Below are 25,419 nucleotides of genomic sequence, written 5' to 3' on the forward strand. Positions count from 1 at the left end.
TTTCTAATAGAATGAGCCTTAAGATAGGGATAACCTCCTGCAGAGTGTGCATGAATGAGTCAGCACCCCTCCAGGAAGCTCCCCCTGTACCCAAGGGTAGCCTCGTTTTAGAGCACTCTCCACAGTAATTTGATGACTATTTGGTCTATTGGTGATGCTTCCCTAAACACCTGAAAGTTGCTTATGACCCTCCCTATGGTGCAAGGCACCATGTTTTCAGGGAGAAAGGCACATTTGTGCCTGGCTTCCACACAGGGATATCCTGGGGGCATATATGATGCCCTGTTTACAATTGTTGGGGCCTCCCAAATGGGACCTACATCTCTCAGGGAATACAGGTTGACAGTGTCCCTAATGTGGCCTCATGGCCACCTGGTAGGCCTTAGAGCTCTCAGTTCACTTAGAATAATTGAAACCAGTCCTTATTTTGGAAAGACTGCCTAATGGCAATTAGTTCAACCTTCCTACATGCCTACACAACCAGCCAGGTGGCATTTGTCCTCCCCATAGGATGACTAATAACTACAAGGGAGGTGGGAGGTTCTTGAAGTTGTGACATGTTGTGCATGGAAGTATAAGGAGCTAGCTGAAAGTACTGATTTTCCAATAGACGTCTCAGTAGATTAAAGGAAATGGCTATCAAATTGCGGTCAGTCACCTAGTGGGGATGGCAAAACCAGTAATCAGTCAAGTTTAGGGAACTTACAACAGTTTGGGGGAGTTTTACTATGCCATTCTCCTCTGAGAGGCAGGCTTCAGGGGTGACTCTTTTTTCAAATGTTATATCTACAGCCATGTCAAACCAACAAAAGAATCCAGGTGGCTAAACCAGAATTAAATGTGAATACTTAAGGCCTCCTTTTGGCTAAGGTGCCACCTGAAGGGTGTGGCAACCAGATTGGCCTGGGGACGCTATTAGGGCAAAGAAAACATACCCAGCAGCAGTCAGGGCATTAGAATACTGAATTTTCAAAATAAATCTATACAACTCTCCCCAATCCCTCATTCTGATCATTACTCAGTAAGCAACTATAATTAATTCTATATCTTAACTTGACTGGAACACGAGACCCCCAAATATTTGGTTAAGCATTATTCTGGATATGTCTGAGAATGTTTCCGGATGAGATTTGAATCAGTGCTCTCAGTAAAGCAGACTTCCCTACGAAATGTTGGTGGGCTTTTATCCAATCTGTTGGAGGCCAGAACAGAACCAAAGTCAGGGTAAGGTAGAATTCACTCTGCCTTTTTGCAAGCTAGGACATCAGTCCTCTGCTTCTGGACTAGAACTTACTCCTGGTTTGCAGGCCTTCTGACTCAGACTGGAACAGTATCATTGGGTCTCCTAGTTCTCCAGCTTACAAAAGCAAATCATGGGACTTCTCCAACTCCATAATCATGAGCCCATTCCTTATAATACATCTTATATACGCACACACATATCCTATTTGTTCTGTTTCTTCAGAGAACTCTAACATAGCAGTCAAGAGGAAGTATTGCTTTCAGTGGACAGCTATATTTAGTGACCAAACTGCCTTACTAAAATGTAATGATCAGGATGAGATTAGAGAGGGAGAGTCAGAAATCTTCTGAGTACATTTTTTAAATAAGCTGTTCCAACAGTCAACAATACTAAATTCCTATGGATGGAAGAGTTAAGGTCCATCAAATACCTTGACTGACAGCCCACCATTAAGTGGCTTTTGTTATAACAGTTGCACCACTGTCTGACTGCATGTGGTCAAGATAACCAAAAACATGAGACAGATTAGTTTGAAGATCAAAATAGTGTGGTTGGAGTTGACTGAACTAGAAAAGCAACACTAACCTGAAAAACATGTCAACAGTGGTGAGGTACTACGGATAACCCCCAGAGGGAGCCAGAGGTCTGATATAGTCAAACAGCCAAGAGTGGGTGACGCCCATGCCCTATGCTATGTGGTTTCACTCAAGGCTAGACAAACAGGACTTTTGAAAGGAGTCACAGTCTGGCATGCAGCAGTAGCTCCTGCATCAGAAACGTAAGCGTTTTACTTTGTGCCTAGGCTACTATGGTGGGTGTAATGCCACATCTGGTATGATGGATCCAGGCAACAATGGTGGCAATCTGAGTAGTACAGGTTCCATCAGCAGCAGCTTGATTCCAGTTGGTCTCATCAAATAATGGCCCCCACGGAGGGCATCTACATGAGTGACCCAGACAGTTCAATTAATAGCAATAATTCTAGTTTGTGGTCCTGAAGAAGAGTGTCTGTTTTGACACTCTAGTCTTCGAAGTGGATACTCAGGGCTAGTGACAGATTGCCTCTCCCAGCAGTTTCTCATTCTTCAGTGGATCACCTTCAATAGCATTATAAACCAAATCCAGGCAGAGTATTATTCAATACTCATCAATGGTTCCCAGAAGAGTCTGTCAAAGGGAACTCTCCCCTAAAGGGTCAAAGCTCCCTTACAGCACCAAGGCCCACTGCAAAAAAATTTTGAGACATTTACTCTTGTCTCTAAATGGATCTAAGGTTGACATGATAGAATATAGGATGGGGTTGGCTATGAGACAAACCAATAGCTGCCATTCTTCCTTAACAAGTATCACGCATTGTCTCTGTAATTTTCTCATTTCCTTCAATAAAAAGTAAAAGTTTTTAAAAAAGTGAAAATAACATGTTTATATATGTAAAGAAAAAAGTATATCCAAGTATGCAAGACTCCAAGAAATCATCTTGGAGAGGGTTATTACCTATCTACAAACACAAGTCTTGGGACCCCTGTGTCTAACAGTAACTCTAACTCCTTCATTGTGAAAATACAACTATCCAATTACACTCTTTCAAAAGCTGACAGAATAGCTTACAGAATAGAACTATCATCTAAAAAGGGTTGTGGGGGTGAAGGGCCCTAGAAGCTGAGAGAATCACATGACTTACCCAGCTTGACAGGAAAAAAACTCCCACCTGTTGATGTTCCACACCCCCTCGGTGTGACACTAGATAGGGGGCAACATTCCCAAGTCAAAGAGCAAAATGTGATAAGCGTGATGTTTTATAAAGTGAATATGGTTTTAGGTACTAGGTTCAGCGAGAATTATACTTTTGTAAGGATAGAGGGACAATATCCTAATAGCTCACAGGATCTAGGCAAGTGCTCAGTTCTTCTCTACCACAGTAGGAAAATATTGGAAAAGAAGATGTTCACAATTTTGGAGCCAGACCACCCAGGTTTAAATCCCACTTCTATCACTAACTTTTGTGTCTCAGTTCCCTCAAGCTATAAAATGGGGATAATAATAATAATACCTACTTCTTAGGGTGGTTGTGAGCATTACTGAGTTAATACATGTACACTACCTGACAAGGTAAGTACTGAATGTCATTGTTATCACTGGAAAGCTACCAGTTCCTCACTACAGGTTCTTAGGGGTCTCTGGCCAATAAAACAGCCTAGAATGTAAGAAACCTACGGTAGAGTAGGACTGTTAACACTTGCTGTTCTGTTCCTTCCATCAAAACTAACCATAAGAACTCCATTTTTTCATATCTTCTTTCTTTTTATTGAAAAAAATTTTAGAAAATGGCAGTTAATAAAGGACACAAATCAGCAAATCAACAGGGATATACTAGTGAAAAGCATAGACAATATAAAACTAAAAATGTCATTGGCTTCTTTAATCGGTTAAAAGCACACAAAATGTAACAGGCAGAGGGTCTATTTTAAACAAATTAAAAAGCTGGGGTTTTTTCCCAATTCGCCTTGTCAGATATATACACACCACAAAAAATGGCATGTGAAGATGTATACAAGTAATTGTATCCTGAATTAAGGATACAATTAAAACAGCTATTGAAACAGGAATTAACAACAGATTGACAATTTTAAAAACTGAGTCTTAATACGCTGCATGGCACAAAGCTATACTATTCTGCTAGATATGAAGGAGAAAGTCTGTTCAGTTTTTAGCAAAAATGCTTCTCCAGAAAAGCAAATGAAAACAGTGTAGTCAGCAGACCAAGGAAGCTACAGCTAGATATCAGAGCTATAATTTCTCATATCTCAGATAGAAAATCCTATTTATCCAGAATGGACTAAATTTCAGGACAAAACAGTAACATTTAACATTTTTTACATTGCTTCTTTCCTTCTCACCCCATAATTTTGCATAATCTTGCAAAAAGATGGCTGCTTTTAGAATTGGCTATTTTATTTTTCTTTCTGTGGCAAGACTGTCATGAAGTCTTGATATTTCAGGCTCATATGCATCCATGACCAGTGTCCCGCTGTGGTCAAAAAACTTAGCAATGGACCTGGTGAACTCAGCTTCCCGTTGCTGCTTTGTTCTTCCACTGATGAAGGTCAGCTTCAGAGTGTATTTGTCATCAAACCTAAGCAAAAACAATAAATCAACAACCATAAAAAACCAAAGGAAGGGATTCACCCAGTAATAGCAGAGCACCAAATATTTTGAAGAATAGAGGTGAGAAGCCTACACAAAGACTTCTCTCAAAAAACTGCCTTCAAGATACAAATGCTGATTCATAGGCGTTGCTTTGTGTCTCTGATTTAATTACTGTGTACGTCCTTTATCCTTCTTGTCATAAACTGTTAAGCCATATGGAACGTCTTCTCTCACCTCTGGACTTTGTTACTTGTTATGCTAGACGGGTCTTCCTAGTAGCCACTTCTCTCCAATCTCAACTGACTGGTTCCCATCCTATATAATAAAAGGCTAATATGCAAATCGACTGAACAGTGGAAAGACCGGTCGCTATGACATGCACTGATCACCAGGGGGCAGACGCTCAACACAGGAGCTGCCCCTGGTGATCAGTGCGTTCCCACAGGGGGAGCACCGCTCAGCCAGAAGCCGGGTTCAAGGGTGGTGAGCACAGTGGTGGTGGTGGGAACCTCTCCCGCCTCCAAGGCAGCGCTAAGGACCCCTCGGGGGATGTCTGCCAGCTGGCTTAGGCCTGCTCCCCGAGAGGGCGCAGGCCAGACTGAGCGGACACCCCGCCCCCCAGTGCACAAATGTAATGCACCGGGCCTCTAGTTCGTTAATATCAGGTCTTAAACGTCTCTAAGAAAGCCTTCCCAAATTAGGTCATATGTCTCCCCTTTGTCTCGCACAGCACCATCAATCAATAGTCAAATACTGAGTGCCTATCATATGCCAAGTTCAATGATAGGCTCCCATGCTATCAATAAAATTACCTATAGAAATAATGTTTATGTATTTGTATTCTTTTTTTTCTTTTCTATTCTTCACTGGACTCAAAGATTCTTGAGGGCAAAATGTTTGTCTTTTTTGTATTCTATTCTTAGCTTGGCACTTGCTGGGCAATCACATTTTTATAAGTAAATGAAGAACCTTTGTTTTCACAGATGCTCCCCAATTCCAGGCTGCTCAGTCCTTAGACCATGTAATCCAGTGGTCGGCAAACCGCGGCTCGTGAGCCACATGCAGCTCACGAGCCGCGGTTTGCCGCTCTGTTGACTAATGAGTTTGCCGACAACTGGGCTAGACTAAATGTTACCGTGTAGTTGGAAGCTGTGAGGATTAGGCAATTGTGGCATATTGTGTGCAAAGAGGTAAAGGGTAGTATATGACAGTGGTCAGCAAACTCATTAGTCAACAGAGTGGCAAACCGCGGCTTGTGAGCCGCGGTTTGCCAACCACTGGTGTAATCAATCTAGCTCCATGTTCTAGCCTAATGCTAGGCAAGGGATGTCTTTTGCTCCATGAACTCTAGAGATTCCTTAGCTACACCTTAAGGAATCTTGGCCTTTACTATCTCCATCCATTCAAAAAGGTTTATAACATCAACCTCTGGCGGGCTGACATTCTTCCCCTATTCCCATCTGTTTCTGCCTCCATTTAATTAGGGCAGATTCAATGGATTGTCAGGCTGGTATTACCTTTAAAGGAAGCAGTTGTTTTAGCCTGTTTCTATGTATTTAAAATAGGAAAACTACCACCTACTTTTCAGGATCATTGTCATGGTTAAAAGTGCCTATCATTAACCAGTGCTGAAAAAAAAAATCATAACTTAATAACTGTCATCTAGCCTGTTATTTGTCACACCTGGAGAGCTAGGAGTGAAGACTTTTTTTTTCAAGCTCTAACTACTGCTGATATCACACCAATATTTGGACTTTTGGATCCAGTTCCATTGGCAGTTCCATGGCTTTGATGGCAGAACATGATCTGATGAGCTGTGATCTAATGCATTTCAGAAATAATCACTAATTCAATAAATATTTTATTCAGCCCCAACTATGCATGTCAGGCAGTTTTACATGCTAAGGATATAGAGCAGTGAACACAAGGACAAACCTGTCTTTGGGAATTTTAGTGTGTGTAAGGAAACCAACAATAAAGTAAAAAAATACAATGCCTGAGCAGAGCCCTAAAGAAGGTAATAAAACAAGCTACCTGAAAAAAGACTATCCCAGGCAGAGGAAACAGCAAATGCAAAAGTTCTGAGACAAGAACATGCCTGGAATGTGTGAAGAACAGAGACCAATAAGAAAGAACATAATAGAGTAGGAGGCAAAAAAGCCACAAGAGATGAGGGGTGTGTTTGCATGTGTATGGGGTGCAAAAAAAAATTAGTATGGATTTCTAAGCTATGCTTAAGATTTTAGTTTTTTTTCCTATGAGTAAGGGTTTTGAGCAGAGGATTGAGTTGATCTGCCTTAAGTTTTAAAATGATCACTCTGCCTGTTGTACTGGGAATAGACTACGGGCAGGGAGAGCAGCTGCAGAGGTCCATTAGGATATTAATACAGTAACCTAATTGAGAGATGATGGTAGCAGTGGAGATGGTAAGTGGTCAGACTGAATATATTTAGAAGGTAGGGCTGACAGGATTTGTTGGAAGAATTGAGAGAGAGAAGTCAAAATGATTCCAGAGTTCTGACCTAAGTAATTAGAAGGATGGAGTTGCCACTTATTGAGGCAGGTTTAAATGAGGGATAGCAGAGTTATGTTTTAGATGTGTTCATTTTGAGATGCTCATTAAGATCCAGTGTTAAATAGAAAGCTGGGATACATTTGGAATTCAGAGTAGAGGGCTAGGATGAAAACTCAGATTTAAAGATCTTCATCATATAGATGTTATTTAAAGTCTTGAAAGTCTAGTAAGATTACACTTAGTGAGTGAACATAGAGAAGAGGTGCTAGGAACAAGCACTGGTCGCATCTCAAATTTAGAGAAAGGGAATAATGAAGAATTATAAGACTAAGAAACCGACATTACGGTAAGAAGAAAATTAGAAGATTATGGTATCCTAGAAGCCTATTTTAAAAAGAAAGTGTAACAAGGAGAGAGTGATCCACTGTGTCAAATGCTGCTGATAGGTCAAGTGCAATGAGGAAAGAGAAGTGAAGAGGAGCAGATCAGAAGATAATGGGAGAAAAAGAAAAGGGGACAGAGAAATGAGAACAATGTGCGAGAAGAATAAGGACAAAGCAAACAACTTTTTTAGTTGGGAGAAATTACAGCGTGTTTGTATGTTAGAAAGAATAATTCAGCAGAAGGAGAAACATCAAGTCAATGAGAAGGGGTAAGAATCTAGTGGGCAAATGGAGAGGCAGCATCAGACAAGAACTTAGAAAGGCAGAATATGATGAGCAGGTAATGATGCGAGACTTCCGGTTGCTTCTATCTTCTCAGGAACAAAGAGGCTGAGAGTAAAGGTTCAGGAGGAGAGAAGGAGGTTCGAAGATAGAGAAGGTATGAAAGATCCTCTAGACCAGTGATTCTCAACCTTCCTAATGCCGTGACCTTTTAATACAGTTCTCCTGTTCTGGTGACCCCCAACCATAAAATTATTTTCGTTGCTACTTCATAACTGTAATTTTGCTACTGTTATGAATCGTAATGTAAATATCTCTGTTTTCCGATGGTCTTGGGTGACCCTGCTAGCAGTCGCGAACCACAGGTTGAGAACCGCTGCTGTAGAGCCTAAGACCATTGGAAAACACAGATATTTACATTATGATTCATAACAGTAGCAAAATTACAGTTATGAAGTAGCAACGAAAATAATTTTATGGTTGGGGGTCACCAGAACATGAGGAACTGTATCAAAAGGTCGCGGCATTAGGAAGGTTGAGAACCACTGCTCTAGATAGTGAGAGAGTAACTGGACTATGGAAATGCCATGGAACCTAAGATGGGTAAGGAGAAAGTGAGGGGAAGAGGGACAGTGAAGTGAAAAGGTGGCAGGCTCAAGGGAAGCCAATGGAGCTGAAGAACTGTTAGGACAAGAGAACTACAAGAAGATAGACTACGAAGCAGTGGCCAGAGAGTGGCATACTTAAAACTGAAATTATTGAAGGTACTTACCTATCAGTAATAGCTAGGTCTAGTATATGACAAGGGAAATAAGTGCTTAAGACTTGGTAGAGATGAGCTGGCATAGCTCAGTGGTTGAGCATCAACCTATGAACCAGGAAGTCGCAATTCAATTCCCAGTCAGGGCATATGCCTGGGTAGCGGGCTCGATCCCCAGTGTGGAGCATGCAGGGGACAGCTAATCAATGATTCTCTCTCTCCCTCTCTGGGGGAAAAAAAAAAGACTTGGTAGAAAACAAGATAATCAGAAAACAGAAAGTAAAACTGAGAGGCTGAAGTACTAGAATAATCATCCACTAAGATTTCTGGAAAGAGCTATGTTAGAGAGAGTGCCAATGAACCAGAAGCTTTCTTCAAGAAAAGAGAAGTGGGTCTATATTTAACTGCAATCAGAAGGAAAAGAGGTGGCATTATTTCCTCTCCACAGGCACCAATAATGTGGCAGTTGGTAAAATTCAGCAGGGAATATGGAAAAATCAGAACCCTTATACAATGCTAGTGGAATTGTAAAATGGTGCAGCTGTTTTGAAAAACAATCTGTCATTTCCTCAACCAATTTTAAAAGAGTTAAAATTGGATCCAACAATTAATTCCTCTCCTAGTTATATTACCTAAGAAAGGAAAATGCATGTCCACACAAAAATGTACACAAATGTTTAGAGTACCATTATTCATGACAGCCAAAAGATGGAAACAACTCAAATGTCCACTAATAAATGGGTAAGCAAAATGCAATTTATACATGCCGTGGGACATTATTCAGCATAAAAAGGAATGAAATATTGACACATGCTACACATGCTACACCACAGATGAACCTTGAGAACATTAGGCTAAGTGAAAGAAGCTTGTCACAAAAGAAAACACATGTTATAAAATTCATTCATATGAAATATCCAAAACAAGAAAGTCTATAGTGACAGAAAGTACAATAGTGGTTACTTAAGGTTGTGGGGAATGGGAGGATAGGGTATAGGCTTTCTTTGTGAGGTGATGAAAATGTTCTAAAATTGATTTTGGTGACAACTGCAAATATCTGTACATACACTAGCAACCATTGAACTGTATACACTTTAAATGGGTAAATTGTATGATATGTGAATTATATTTCAATAAAGCTGCTTAAAAAACACAAGTCAGAATGAAAATAATGAAATCAAGATGACATTAGGGTCTAGAATTCTGCAGCTATGTTTCAGTGAGCCCTGCCAGGGGGAGATAAGAATGCAGCTGCAACATCAGAAGGAAGGTCTGCTTCTCCTCACAGGCATCTCAACAAGTCGGTAATGAGAAGCTTTTTTACAATGATGCTGTACTTACCTTCTATTTGTGAATAACTGTACTTGTAATTTGAGAGCCTACTATATGCTAGAAACTGTACCATGTTTTTAGGATTATGACTAAGAGCATGAATTCTACCCTGGCTGATGTGGCTCAGTTGGTTGGACATTACCCTGTGCACCGAAAGGTTCCCAGTTTGATTCCCGGTCAGGGCACATGCCTGGGTTGTGATTCGATCCCTGGTAGGGGGCGTGCAGGAAGTAGCCAATCGATGTTCTGCTCTCACATTGATGTTTCTTCCCCCACCCCTCCTTCATCTCTAAAAAAATAAAGTAAAAAATCTTAAAAAAAGGAGCATGAATTCTTGGCTCAGGCGTGGGCTGGAATACCTGCTAGAATTCACTTTTGAGCTATATGACCTTGAAAGAATTAACCGAACTCTTTGGGCCTGTGTTATTTTAAAAAGGAGTTGTTCTAAGGTTTACATGAGATAATGCACTTAGCACAATAACCACTACATGCTCAATAGAAATTTGCTATTATTATAACTAGTATCTCATCTTCTGAACAACTCTACAAGTCATTTTTGACCCTCCTAAAGCTCATAGTTTACATGACATACCAGAAGTCACACAGCTGGAAATAGATGAGCTGGAAATTGAACCCTATTCTAGATACCGAGAAAGATCTCAGTTGTCAGCTGGACAAAGTTATACCTACTGCTGGTCAGAAACAGACTGAATTGTCCTTCTCTGAGTTGCCTGGCACATTGTTTCAGAGATTCCTGATTGCAAAGAAGAAATGGAAACTAATAGGATTCTTCAAAGATAAGTGACATTACACCTTTGGCCTTTATAATTCTGTACCCTAATTGACTCAGTTAATTAGCCACAGGAAAAAAGAGAATCATTCTTCATTCTCCACCAAAGTACTTTTTCCCAGAGTTTATCCTCAGAGCATATCTGTGATAATGCAACATCAGAACTGCAATGCTAAGAAAAACTTTATAGATCATTCATAATCCTTTCTTCATTTTACATGACTAGTATGATCTGCATAGAGTAGGCATACAATAGTCCGTTGCTGATAATGACTCAACACCCAGGGAAAAGCCACCAGGATTTAAGAATCTGTGAGGATAGTCATACCTTTTGAGACTGGAGGACAGTTGCCAAATATCATCAGGATCCATCCCTGTAGGATCTTTCCTGTGGGCCACGAGAAAGATGCTCTTCTCCTTATATGAGGTATAAATAGTCAGGATCCCCATCATCACAAAATAGGTTCGAATAAGGTTAAGGGGAAAACACACAAACATATTCACAAAAGAGAACTAACACATATTAACAAGCAAGGGCTACAAAAACTACTAAAGAGTTCTGTCTTGCTGTAAAAACCCTGAATATTTAGCCATTACATTTTCATCCTTGTGTTTATGTACCAAGAGAAGCAAGGCTCTCAGGTTAGAATACTTCAAAGGGGAACTTAGAAAGGGAAGAAAGAAAACCAGCTCTTATCTTTTCTGTTCAAAGGGGAACTTCAAAAGGGAAGGGCATAAACCAGGTCTTATCTTTTCTGTTCAATGATAACAGGTATAAAAAGATCCCTTTACCTAATTTGTCAAGACTTGTGCTTATTTCTCTATAAAATACAAAACTAATAATCACAGTGAACTTAACGGAACTCAACCAATTTCATGAGGCATTAAAAAAGAAGATAAGTGACTTTAGAGTAGTTTACTATAGAATAATTACTTCATATACATGGAACTTATTACATTCAGTTTTTGACAGTATTAACTACTATTTTGAGAACCTATTATGTGCCAGAAATTGGCATAAGAGCTTTGTATACACTGTATAATTTAAATTTTATGACGGTGAGAGGCAGGAAGTATAGTGAAAAATTTCATAATGGGATGATTTGTAGATGCCATGTCTGGGGACTATGATTTGGGATCAATTTGGATAATACCATTTTTGACCAGAACCTGATTTATTAAATGGTTTGCAAAATACCTTTGAAGAGAAATTCCCGAAGTGAAGATTCTAGAAATATTTCAGATTGTGGTAACACTGTTAAGAAAAGTAAACTGCCAGAGAAACCAAGATGGCGGCATAGGTAAACATCTAAACTGCTGCCTCGCACAACAATATCAAAACTACAACTAAAAGACAAAACGGACACCATCCAGAACCACAGGAAAGCTGGCTGAGTGGAATTCTACAACTAGAAGAAAAGAGGAAAGCACATTGAGACTCAGAGGAGCTGCAAAAGGCTGAGGTACGGAGACTCGCATGCAGAGAGGACGGGCGGCTGTGTGCACGGGTGGCTGAGTGTGTGGCTGGCTTTCTAAAGCAGGAGGGAGAAGGAAGCTCCCGACTACACTGAACTCCAGTCCCGGGCAAAACGCTGGGAAACCAGACTCATTCGGGGGGAATCTGGACTGTCAGGAAAAGAGAAAGCACACTGAGACTCAGGAGCTGCAGAAGGCAGAGGTCTGGAGGCGCGCGCGCACAGAGAGGACTGACTGCTGAATGCACAGAAGGCTGAGTGCGCGGCTGGCTTTCTAAAGCAGGAGGGAGAAGGACGCTCCCGACTGTGCTGAACTCCAGTTCCAGGCAAGTTTCTGGGAACCCCAACTCATTCGGGGAGAAACTGGACTGTCTGGCAGCAGGCGAAACTCGAGGGCGGCTTTCTCTCAGAGGTGCTTACAGCGATTACCAAGGGACACTGAGACCCAGGGGCCTCATAGGGCAGGGCTGATGGGAAACCAAGGCTGTCTGCTCTGTCCTGAAACTCCGCCCCATCCAAGCTGAGCACAGAGGCTTTTGCAATTTTGCAAGTCTTGTCTCATAAGAGTGTCTCCAGCACAGAAGTTCTCCCAGCATAGACTCTGCTGATCCTCACAGCCAATTGGCCTGGAGGTCAATTCCTCCCAGTGATACCAACAACAATCAAGACTTAACTACAACAAGGCTGTGCACACAGTCCACAAAGGGGTTCACCAAGAGTATCCACCTCAGGTAACTGGAGAGGCTGAGCCACTGTGCCCTAGAGGACACCTACCACACAAAGCTACTCTACCAACTCAGGGAAGTAGTGAAAATGTGGAGACAAAGAAACAGATCACAAATGAAAGAAATGGAGGAAAACAAACAACTGGATATAGAGTTCAAAACCAAGGTTATAAGGTTTTTCAAGAATTTCCTAGAAAAGGCCGATAAATTTAGCGAGACCCTCGAGGATATGAAAAAGGACCAACTAGAAATTAAACATACACTGACTGAAATAAAAAATATTATACAGAGACCTAACAGCAGACTAGAGGACCACAAGAATCAAGTCAAAGAGTTGAAATACAAAGAAGCAAAAAACACTCAGCTGGAAAAGCAAAAAGAAAAAAAGAATCCAAAAATATGAAGATAGTGTAAGGAGCCTCTGGGACAACCTCAAGCATACCAACATCCGAATTATGGGGGTGCCAGAAGAAGAGAGAGAGCAAGATACTGAAAACCTATTTGAAGAAATAATGACTGAAAACTTCCCCCACCTGGTGAAAGAAATAGATTTACAAGTCCAGGAAGTGCACAGAACCCCAAACAAAAGGAATCCAAAGAGGACCACACCAAGACACATCATAATTAAAATGCCAAGAGCAAAAGACAAAGAGAGAATATTAAAATCAGCAAGAGAAAAACAGTTAATTACCTACAAGGGAGCACCCATACGATTGTCAGCTGATTTCTCAACAGAAACTATTGAGAAATAGTTGGGAGTGGCAAGATGGGAGTGGCAAGAAATATTCAAAGTGATGAATAGCAAGAACCTACAACCAAGATTACTCTACCCAGCAAAGCTATCATTCAGAATCGAAGGGCAGATAAAGAGCTTCACAGATAAGAAAAAGCTAAAGGAGTTCATCACCACCAAACCAGTATTATATGAAATGCTGAAAGGTATTCTTTAAGAAGAGGAAGAAATAGAAAAAGGTAAAGATAAAAATTATGAACAACAAATACATGTCTATCAACAAGTGAATCTAAAAATCAAGTGAATAAAAAATCTGATGAACAGAATAAACTAGTGAATATAATAGAATCAGGGGCATAGAAAGGGAGTGGACTGACAATTCTCCGGGGGAAAGGGGTGTGGGAGGTACGGGAAGAGACTAGACAAAAATCGTACACCTATGGATGAGGACAGTGCTGGGGGTGGGGGGAGGTAAGGGCAGAGGGTGGGGTGGGAACCAGGTGGAGGGGAGCTATGGGGGGAAAAAAGAGGAACAATTGTAATAATCTGAACAATAAAGATTAAATTAAAAAAAAAAAAAGAAAAGTAAACTGCCTACCAAAATGATAATTCTGAGTATACATTACCCATATTCACAAATAAGTAACATTCAAACAGTTCCAAAAAGGAGTTCTTATTAGCAAAAGATCACAAAACAACCTGGATTTCAAACCTAGGTTTCTCTAGTTCCACAATAGGTTATTTCCATGGTTACACAAACCCCACCTATATACCTCATGCTCAGTAACTCCCAGTCCAGCCTCTCAGCTTCAAGGAAACCTGACACAGATCTAACCTTCAAAATCTGATCCTTTCCTAATATCCTGGAATGAGTGGCTTGAAGCAACCTGGTCTAATGGGAGAAGTTCTAGACTAGAAATAAGAAGAGCTAGTCATCATTGTGTTTTGCTATCAGGTGCTCACACTTGGATTATGACCTCTATTAATAACTAAACAGAATCCTATCTAATAAAGAGGGAATAGGCTAATTGACCCTCACGTCGTCACAAAGATGGCGGCGCCCACAGCCAATAAAGAGGGAATATGTTAATTGATAGTCACGCCCTCAAAGATGATGGCACCCACAGCCACAAGATGGCGGCACCCAGTCCCCTCAGCCCTGCCGGATGGCAGGAGCGCGGCAAGGCCGGGCCCGTCCCCAGGTGGGCCCGGCTGCTCCGCACGCCTGCCTCCGGAGGCCCCCAGTCTCCTCAGCCCCCCAGCCCCCCAGGGCCGGCTCGAGATGTAGGCAAGCCTCAGATGTCAGCTGCCCAGCCGCCCAGGGCCGGCCCAAGGCACAGGCAAGCTTCAGATGACAGCTGCCCAGCCGCCCAGGGCTGCCCAAGGCTCAGGTAACCAGGGCCGGCCGAGGCTTGCGCTGCCAGCAGTGGCAGCAGCAGAGGTGTGATGGGGCGTCGCCTTCCCCTGATTGCCAGGTCGCCTCCCGCCCTTGAGGGCTCCCAGACTGTGAGAGGGGGCAGGCCGAGCTGAGGGATCCCCCCTTCAGTGCATGAATTTCAATGCACCGGGCATCTAGTTAAAGACAAAATAAAACATATCAAATCTAAAATGTCAGTGATAATTACTAGATAAATTTATAGATTCCCATAGCTGATAATATTAAATTCTAACATTGGCAGACCCCCAGATCAAAGTTTGTCTTTTGTAGGAAACAGGGAGGTTAACAGTAAAGATTTTAAAATAGTCACTAGAAAACAAACCTGAGTATAAATAAAGGATATGATATGACGCACAACGCCAAAACAGGCTTGGACTCTGGAAAAGGGTGCATATAATCCCAAATCAAAGCCACTATGGCAAAGAAACAGGAGATGGTACAGATGGTGAGGCGACCGTCAATTAGACCAAAATTCTCCACATACTTGTACTTTTCCAGAAGTACCTAGTGAGAAGAACAAGGAATCAAGCTAACAGGAATGCTTCCTTCCTAGAATCTGCTTTTATTCTTAATTTCCATGATAAAAGCTATATTGGAATCATATAAATTACCAAGTAGTTCTTTCTAATCAGAATTTTATCGTTCCAAGCAAAAGGACTCAAGCTGTTTATAATAGATCCCAGCGAAAAAGTTCATCAACTTCTCATACATTTTTTAAAATCCTCAACTTATTCTCTGGAATGAAACTAAAATTTTATTTTCCCTTTTTAATTAGAGAGATGACCAATCATGGATGAAAGTGTTATATTCCCTCAACCTGCTTGGCTCTTAACTAATTAACCTAAAAACAACAGATTAATAGCTTTCTGAAATTGAAATGTTAGAGAACTTGAAGAGGGGCGTTAGGTAACTAACATTTGTATTTTTACACACGCTCCCCCACATACACTGTAAGGATTTTAGAAAATGCTTTCTGGCTCAATTCCTAACACGGGAAAATTAAGGTCATTCCAAGTGACAGAAGAAAAAGATCTTGCAGATGAGCCATCAGCTGTACACACACTAATAGACCCCCACCTCAAGAAAGTACCTTTTTGGCAGAATCATCCAAAGAATTTTTCACAGCTGATCCATCCCATTTGTCAATTTTTACAGGCTTATCATCAATCTTCCACTGTAAAATAAAGAGTTGTACATCAAGAAATATGGCATCTTATTGAAAGTAAAATGAACTACTTCCTTAAGGACTTTCGTAAGTATAGTACCATTTACTCTTTCTCTTCCGATGTTGGACATCTAGAAGACAGAACACTTAGAAATGAAGGTGAAGGAGACTAGGGTCACTAGAATCAGGTGGTGCTCAGGATGTTGCAAGTCTCCATGCTGAGAAGTCAAAAATCTATAAGCCCAAAACCAGAACACTTACATGGGCTACGGAGACTACAGTGTGAACTAACATATCCCATTCCTGTTCTACCCAAATGTGAGCACAGAAAAGATCTCCACTTGGTTATCCTTTCATTTGTGACCACAAAATTCAGAAAATATATATCTATGAACTTTCAGACACTAATAAAATGAGAAAGGTCTCCTTTAATATACTAGTATCTTCGTCAGCAAACAACTTTTATGTTTTACCAGCATGTCTTAACTATAGGAAAACAGCAAATCCAGTGTAATCTGTTGGAAAGAACATTTTGAATTAAAAACCAAGTTATATCACCAGTGAGTTGTGACTTTTGGACAAACCCTGCTTCAATTTCCCTCATCTGCAGAGGCTGAGAAAGGTTACCAAATACTGTGCTAATTAGAGGCAAGTGATTCTCTCACACATTGTTGGCAGAAATTCAAAATGTTACAACACCTATAGAAGACAATTTAGCACCTTGGATTCAAGTTTCCACTTCTGGACATTTTTCCATATCCACATCGACATGAAATAATATTCAAGGCTATAAATGTAGCAGTATTTATAGCAGTAATTATTATATATTTATCATATACAAAATAGAAATATATATTAGACCATTTAAGCGGAGATGGCAAGTAGGCAGTTGGATATATAAGTCTAGGGCTCAGAGGAGAGGTCCAGGTTGGAAATATTAATGTGGAAGTCATCAACTTACAGATTACATTTAAGCCATGACACTGGGTATCTCTTTGAAATGAGTGTAGATAGAGAAGAGGGCCTGAGAATTGCCAATATTTACAGGCCAGGAAGAAGACTAAATAAATAAACAAAAAATAAATAAATGATAGAGAGACCAGTGAAGGTGGGAGAAAACCAAGAGCAAGAAGTGTTCTTGAAGCCACATAAAGAAAGCATGTCAAGAACGAAGTGATCAATGAGTCAAATACTACTGAAAGGTTGAGTAATATGAAAAACTACTATTGAGATTTCACAAGAGGGAGGCCATAGCGAGAAATGGTGCAGACAATAGCCAAAAAAGGGACCTGGGCAAATGGAAGTTGTTAACTTCTGTGATATCACTGAACTACAAAACGGTGAATAAACAGTTAATAATAATAAATATTAATAATTTGAAGCTTCATAGGTTACTCAGTAAGCACTATAAAGATTTTTAAAAAGTTTAAATTAAAATACAATTCACATTCTATAAAACTCGCCATTTTAAAATGTACAATCCAGTAGTTTTTTAAATTATTCTCACAAGGTTGTGCAACTATCACCACTATCTAATTTCAGAATACATTCGTCACCCAAAAAAGAAACCTCATACCCATAAGCAGTCACTCCCCTCCCAGCCTCCCTCCAGCCCTAGCAACCACTCATCTACTTTTTATCTGTATGGAGCTGCCCTTTTTAGACATTTTATATACTAAATGGAATCATACAATATGCAGCCTTTTGTGACTGACTTCTCTCACTCAACATAATGTATTGAAGGTTCATCCAGGTTGTAATAGGTATCAGTACCTCATTCCTTTGTATAGCCAAATATTCTATTGCATGGATATACAATATTTTGTTTATACATACTAGTACATCTGTCAACGAATACTTGGATTGCAGCTACCCTTTGGCTATTGTGAAGAATGTTGCTATTATAATTTGCATACATGTTTTCATGCAAGACTTATATTTTCAATTCTTTTGGGTTTATACCTAGAAGTGGAATATGCAGAGTCATATGTTAACTCTATGTTTAACTTTCTGAGGAACTAATACGCTGTTTTCCAAAGTAGCTGCATCACGTGACATTCCCACCAGCAATGTAAAAGGGTTCCAATTTCTCCACATCCTCACCAACAATATATATATTTTTTAAATTATAGTCAGACTAGTGGGTGTGAAGTGGTATCTCATTGTGGTTTTGATTTGAATTTCTCTAATGACTAATATGTTGAGCTTCTTTTCATGTGCTTATTGGCCATCTATATATCTTCTGTGGAGCTATTCACATCTCTTATTCTTTTTAAAATTGGGCTGTCTTTTTATTGAGTTATGTTAGATTATATAGTCGACACTAGACCCTTATTAGATATATAATTTGCAAATATTTTCTCATTCTATAAATTGTCTTTTCACTTTCTTGACAGTGTCCTTTGACACAAAAATGTTTTTAAATTGGAAGTAAAAAACAAGGAATTTTGAGATACTATTAAAGTTTAGTTTGCAACACTATGTTAAAAAAGCCAGCACCTTGTTTCTTTTTTTGTTTTTAATCCTCACCTGAGGATATTTTTTCCATTTATTTTCAGAGAGAGTAAAAGGGAGGCAGGAGGGTGAGAGAGAGCGATCGATGGGAGAGAGACACATCGATTGGTTGCCTCCCTGACCGGGTCCAGGGGTAAAACCCACAATCCAGGTACGTGCCCTTGACTGGAAATTGAACCTTGACCCTTTAGTGTGTGAGGGCCAATGATCTAACCACTGAGCAAAACAGACCAAGGCAGCACCTTGCTTCTTTAAGCACACACACACTTACAGTAATGCCATAAAACTGTTCATTGTCTTTGTCAGAGCTGGGTCAGGATACAAGCATACCATCCAGAAGTCTGACAAACTCAGACACCATCACTGAGAGTAACAAAGGAAACATGGTTGGTAGGTGACTAAGCCAAGGCTTAAGCCCAAGTCCTCCAATCTCAAACAGATGCTCTTTCCACTACTACATTAGCTAGCACATGGCCTGCTCCAGACAACATACTAAGGTAAGAGAACTGATTGAGAACTGGGGAAGCCAGGTTCTGGATTGTCACTAACGCACTGTGTGGTCTTGGGCAAGTTGCTTCTTTTCCCCTCTCCAACTGTATCCATGTCTACAAAATGAGGAGGTTGGAACAGATAAGCTTCAAGATCTCTTCATTACAAGCATTTTAGAGAAAACACTATTGATTAAGCAGAATAGTTAATAAATAAAAAAAACTTAAGATGTCAGAACCAGAAGAGATTTAAAAAGTCATCTAGGACAGCAGTTCTCAACCCAGAATTGTTAAAATGTAGAGGAAATAAATAGCTACTAGTATGTGTGGAAACATGCAGATGTCCAGGCCCCACCTCTAGAGAATCGGATTTAGGTCCGGAATGAGGTTCGGAAATCTGTATTTTTAACCAGGATCCCAAGGGGGTCTGATGTAGACAGTTATCATGTTATGAAAAATATTTTAAGAAAATGAATATACCCAGAATAACTGCTAGTTAGCAGTAGCTACATGTATTTTGTTGAGTACTTACTATGTGCCAGACACCACCTTTTAAGGTAAATGCTATAATCATCCCCACTTTGCAGATGAAGAAACGGATATAAACAGATTTACTAACTTGCCCAAGAACATACCTGGTAAGTGGCAGGCAGGATTCAAAGACAGATGGCCTGGCTCCAGAGCTTGTGTTCTCAATTACTAAGATACAAAAGCTGGACTTTTAAGATTAAGCTGATATTCCAACCAAGAGACAGAAGTCCAGCTATGAGGTTAAAAGGGTCTAGATATAGCTTCTAGAAAGCATGGTTTAATACCACAGTTTAATAGCCAAAACAAATCCAGTCAGGAGACAGAAAAGGGTTTAGTTTCTGGAAAGAATGATTTAATACAACAAATTAATTTTAACAGTCAAAACAAATTAAGCAAGCAACTTTTCTTTATAGTCTGCTAGGTAGAACAAAATGCTTTGGTGTATTTTGGGCAAAATAACTTTTTGCAATGATCTAAGTTATTCTGTGATGGAGTTTAGATTATATTTGCACACCTATTTTTAAGACCAGGAAACTAGAAGTGTTTTGTTCTTAAAGTCATTTTCTCTGGAACAGAAATTCACATCTGCCTAGGGAAAGCTATAAGTACCCTTGAAACGCTTTATTACATTTGTTTATGGCAAGTGAAATTACAGCTGGAGGATATAAAATAAAAACCCTCCAAAAAAATCAAGACAAATCAAAGATACTGTAAGCCTCTCATTCCCACAGAGCAAAAGTTTCTCTATTCATTCAGATCTTGTTCCATTGAGAATATTTTTTCCTATGTTCTCTTCCACAGTACCCTCAGCTTTCAGACAAGTTGAGGCACCATCTTCTAAGACTGTTTCTGAAGACTGAAGTGGCAGATCTGAAGTTTTTTCTCTGTTTAATTCACTACTGCAAGTACTTACTCTAGAACCACTCATGGGAAAATGGACAAATACAAATTGGTATAACAATACAAGACAGTATGTCACATTAAGTGACGGCTTAATACCCATGTGCCATAAATGCTAGAGAATTCAGAAGGGGAACAGCTCAATGTAAGGCAGCAATGAAGTTTTCCAAAAGGAAGTACCCAAACAGCTCCTGACTTATTTTTTCATTCCCATGTGCCATGAATGCTAGAGAATTCAGAAGGGGAATAACTCAATGTACGGCAGAAAAGTTTTCCAAAAGTGCCTAAACAGCTCCTGACTTATTTCTATCTCATTTCTTGGTTAATTCTGCCAAGTGTTCCTTTGTCTATTTTCGCCTACTTCTGTTATTCAAGTTGGGGGTTCTCACCTTGTCATTCTATTTTTATAGCCTTTTACAAGGAACATTTACCAATATTATACAATTTAATATTTACAAGAAGCCTATAATATGTATATACTAGAGCAGTGGTCAGCAAACTCATTAGTCAACAGAGCGGCAAATCGCGGCTCGAGCCGCAGTTTGCTGACCACTGTACTAGAGGCCTGGTGCAAAAAATTCATGCACGGGTGAGGTCCCTAGGCCTGGCCGGTGATCGAAGCGCAAGCATCTGGCGTGGAAGGGCAGGTCCCAGCTGAACTCTGGGCCCTGGGCAGCACCTGGGCCCCCGTTCCCTGCGTGCCCCCCTCCGCCTGAGTCATGGTGCCCAAGTCCCCATGAGAGATGCAGGCTGGGGCGCAGTGTGGGCCTCTGGGCCACCCAGCGGTGCCACACGGAAGCCAGGTGGGCAGTGCGCTCTCTCCCGGCCTGCTTCCCAGACAGGCTCCTGCGCAAACCCACAGGAGCCCAACTGGCCCTGCAGTCCTGGTGGCTGCTGCCTGGCTCACCCAGAAGAGACCAGAGGCCGCTCCAGTGCGGGGCGGGCTCCTCACAGGTCCCTGGCACCTGAGCATGGGGCTTCCCCGGCACATGAGCCCTGGCGTCCTGGGGGAGGGTAGCAGGGGGAGTGAGAGCGAGCTCGGTAGACACCCCGCATCCTCACCACACCTCTGTCCCCATCACCCCACCCCCAGGTAGCCAGCGAGAGGTCGCAGAGCATCACCGACACCAGCTATGTTCTCTGCCGCTCCCTGGTGGTCAGTGCACATCATAGCAAGGAGTGGAACTCCTGGGGTCTCCTGGTTAAACTCCCGGTCAAATGACCGCCCAAGGGGACAATTTGCATATAGGCTTTTATTATATAGGAGGATGAGCATCCACAATATTTACATAAGAAAATTTAAGTTCAGGAATATCAAGTAACTTATCCAAAGCCATGCAGCTTTTAACATGCTGCACTAGAACTTAAACTTGTCTTTCATTTTACATTAAACCCTATAAACTACTATGGTATAAGGCCTTACTAGAAGGCTTTTAATTTTTACCTCTCCAAACCATCAGAATAATTTTCCTAAACGCACTTTAGTCTCAAAAACTTTCAACAGCTTCCTGCTCCTACTTCAAGCAATCCATGCCCTCTTATTTATTTATTTATTTATTTGTACTGATTTCAGAGAGGAAGGGAGAGGGAGAAAGACTGAAACATCAGTAAGAGAGAGTCATTGACTGGCTGCCTCCTGCACGCCCTCTACTGGAGATCGAGCCCGCAACCCAGGCATGTGCCCTTGGCCGGAATCGAACCCGGGACCCTTCAGGCTGCAGGCTGACACTCTATCCACTAAGCCAAACCAGCTAGGGCCCATGCCCTCTTCAATCCTGTCACTACAGGTTTCTTACAGAACTGTCCAATCAACTCACTACCTAAGAAACATCAGGCACCATCTGTGTACCTTTGCTCAAGGACATTAACTGGTATATGCCTTCCCTCACTCTCCCCCCAAATAAAGTCCCAGCTACACTTCAGACAAGAGGTCATCCCCTGGGGCCTTACCCCTTATCAATTAGATCTCAGGGATCATTTTCTCTCTCTCATTTGAACTTCTGTAAAAAGTACACAACTAAATACACCAAAAACTTGTTTAATATTCTGGGGATCCCATGTCCTATACTCAGCAATACTGAGTACTTTCTGACAATAGGATTCTTGATTTATTCCTATGCCATCACACATTTGTATTAGACACTATAGGTTATAGAGATCGTTAATACATATCATCTCATTTGATTCTCCCAAAACCCCTAACACTTCAGATGAAGAAAAGGAGGCTTAGTGAGGTTAACAAAACATTCATACAGTCTGAAAGTAGCTACTTCAAAGCCCAAATCTTATGACCCCCCAATCCAGGTTCTTTCAATAACACAATGATGCCATATACTTTTCAGTAATCACTACCTTAGCAGAATGCCCATGCTTAATGTTTGCTGATGGTAATCCAAATAGAGGGAAAGGCAAAAGCAGTCAATAGGATGAACACAGGCAGTAAGGTGCTCACCCAGCAGGAAGGCAGGATTTGTGTATGAAAATGACCATCAATTCCCAACATTTTCACATGTTTCAGAGCAATGTGCTCTGAACCCAACCCCCAGAACACATTCTGTCCCTTAAGAAGAGTTCAGAGTGTGAGAATTATGTAATTCAAATCCGATGACACCAAAAGAGAAGCAAAAAGATCAGGACCCCTCGATTGGATATGTATTAATTTCTTCAGCACCTACCATGTGTAAGGCACAAGGAAGTCTGAAAGCTGTTTTCAATTAAAGTAAAAAATACTGACTACTTACTATATTAAAGACCCATGCTTAACATTTCTCATCCAACTGGCCCAGGGCCATACAGTGACAGAACTAAAAGGAACCTTAAGGCTATTAAACCCTCCTTTCACAGATGAGGAAATACATAGGAAGAATAAGCATATTTCAAGGTCACACAACTAATTAATTGGAGGCAGAACCAGTACTAGGACGCAGATCTCTATGCAATTTTTTCTTCCAAGATGCTATGCTATGGAAAGGACAAGAAGGAACAACCCAAGAACAGAGTTTTCCCTTTTTTTTTTTTTCTTTTCTTTTCAACCCTTGTTGCTAGGGCCGTAGTTTTTTTAAAACGTGGCTGGGCGGAGGGGAAAAGAGGCAAAGCACGAACAAGCAGCAAACTCGCGAATTCGATTCATAGGTCCTAGGGCACTTGGAGGCAGAAAGAAGAGGAAATTGGGGGGTGGGGCGGGGGGGTGGTGAAGATGGCGAGAGAAAAAATAATTCTTAAAGGCTTCCTGTCGGTCCAGCCGGGGCAGTCAATACTCAATTAAGTTCAGTATTCAGGGTATCTGTGATAAAACGCCTAGAAACTTGAATCCTTAGCGATACGCAAGGGTGGGAGTCGTGGTGGGGAGTTTAGGGACTATCGACTTCCAGCAGATGCTTTCATTCTTTCGGGCTTCAGTTTTCCCCATCGGTGAAATGGGCACATTGAACAGGAGCCCCACACCACCGAGGAAAAGCGACGGCCGCGGAGAAACGTGGAAATAATCAGGTTATCCTAAGAAGCTGTGGTGACCAGCATTAAGGACCAGGACCACTTCCGAGAAGGAAAGTAGACCTGAAGAGGAAAGAGCCCGGGTCTGGAGAGAGCGGGCTGTAAGCGCCCGTAGGGTTCCCATGGTGTGCCAGACCAGTACTCCCCCGAGAAACCTCTGAAGAAAAGGGGGGCGGGGATGGGAAGGCTGGCTCGCCGCCTCCCAGGCCTCCGCTGGCCTGGACTGTCCCCCAGAACTGTGTCCTCACCTTATCCAACAAGCCGCTGCGGCCACTGCCTGTCCCGCAGCTAGAGCCACCGCCAGCCCCACTACTGCCTCCGCCACCACCAGATCTCCCGCCCTGTCCAGCCGCAGCCATCTTGTCTGCCTAGGCGTCTCCCTCCCACTTCTACTTGTCCGAAGCCGATTGGCTGAAGCCCACGGCGTGACGTGCCGCGCGGAGCCCATCGGGATCCGTAGTTCGCAGCTGGCTGACGCGAGGTTGCCCTCAAAAGTGGCCGCGGGGCTTGCTGGGATTTGTAGTAGTTAGAAGCGCCGGCTGCCGGTTGCTGCCCAGAGGGCTAGCCGCCGCGTCGCGGTTACTAAGGAGCAGAGAAGGTAGTGGCAGGCGCCACCGTGGAGCGGCTCCGAGATCCCCGTGAAACTCGCAGGCGCGCATCCCGCCTGACCGGGAGGTCACCCCCTCGAACGCCTCGGAGGCGGAAGCGACGCCGGAGGCCGGTGCGGCTTGAAACTTAGTTTGCGTGAGGGGTTAGCCTCCCCTGTCCCAAATGCAGTGTTTCCAAAGGGCGGGCGGAAGCTCGTTCTTCATCTTTTTCTAGGTCTGTTAGCACCAGTTATTCTCCCTGGCGACCGTCCTCTTAGCCATTAGTAATGTTTTCGTGTGTACTGTCAGAGAATTATAGAAAACTCATTCACTGACTACTGTCTGCCAGACAGTGTCCTGTGTGCAGTTACTTATTTTCCTATGTAAGCATAGCTGATATATACTAGTATATTAGTTTCCGGCGTATAATATAGTGATTCGACATTTACTTACTTTACAATGTGATCACCATACAGTCTGGTAATCATCTGTCACTGTGCCAAGTTATCACAATATTATTGACTATATTCCCCTTCACCTTTTTCACCTATCCCCTTAACCCCTCCCCTCTGGCAGCCATCAGTTCGATCTCTATGAATCTGTTTTTGTTTTGTTCGTTTTTGTGGTTTTTTTTAGATTACACACGTAAGTGAAGTCATACGGTATCTTTCTCTGATTTAGCATCTAGGTCCATTCGTGTCGCAAATGGCAAGATTTAATTCTTTATTTTATTATATATATATATATGTATATATATATGTATATATATATATATATACATATATATATAATAAAATAAAGAATTAAATCTTTAAAACATATATATATATATGTTTTAAATGCCAGATGGAAGAATTTTATGGTTTTATTAAACTCAAATACAATGTGCTCATAAGCTGTCTATTCATTTTCTTCTCTG

The 25,419-nt window shown here is 41.5% G+C and overlaps 1 protein-coding gene across 1 annotated transcript; it reads right to left on the reverse strand.

The window, feature by feature from the left end:
• Nucleotides 1–3,523: 3,523 nt before the first annotated feature.
• Nucleotides 3,524–24,312, reverse strand: SPCS2 (signal peptidase complex subunit 2). Its single transcript, XM_080641785.1, has 5 exons — nt 24,162–24,312; nt 15,914–15,997; nt 15,167–15,327; nt 10,781–10,915; nt 3,524–4,376 (listed from the first exon to the last, which is right to left on the reverse strand). The coding sequence occupies exons 1-5, from the start codon at nt 24,270–24,272 to the stop codon at nt 4,190–4,192; spliced, it is 678 nt and encodes a 225-aa protein (XP_080497911.1). The 5' UTR covers nt 24,273–24,312; the 3' UTR covers nt 3,524–4,189.
• Between the last annotated feature and the right edge of the window lie 1,107 nt (nt 24,313–25,419).

This window comes from Plecotus auritus (genome assembly GCF_963455305.1).
Source record: "Plecotus auritus genome assembly, chromosome: 9".
NCBI classification, from domain to species: Eukaryota; Metazoa; Chordata; class Mammalia; order Chiroptera; family Vespertilionidae; genus Plecotus; species Plecotus auritus.

Coding starts and splice junctions, on each gene's coding strand:
- SPCS2 (XM_080641785.1), bottom strand. CDS start 24,272: ATGGCTGCGGCTGGACAGGGCGGGAGATCTGGTGGTGGCGGAGGCAGT. Junction 15,328..15,913: donor TGGATGATTCTGCCAAAAAG/GTACTTTCTTGA, acceptor TCTTCTCACTAG/GTACTTCTGGAAAAGTACAA. Junction 10,916..15,166: donor TTGGCGTTGTGCGTCATATC/ATATCCTTTATT, acceptor CCTTATTCGAAC/CTATTTTGTGATGATGGGGA.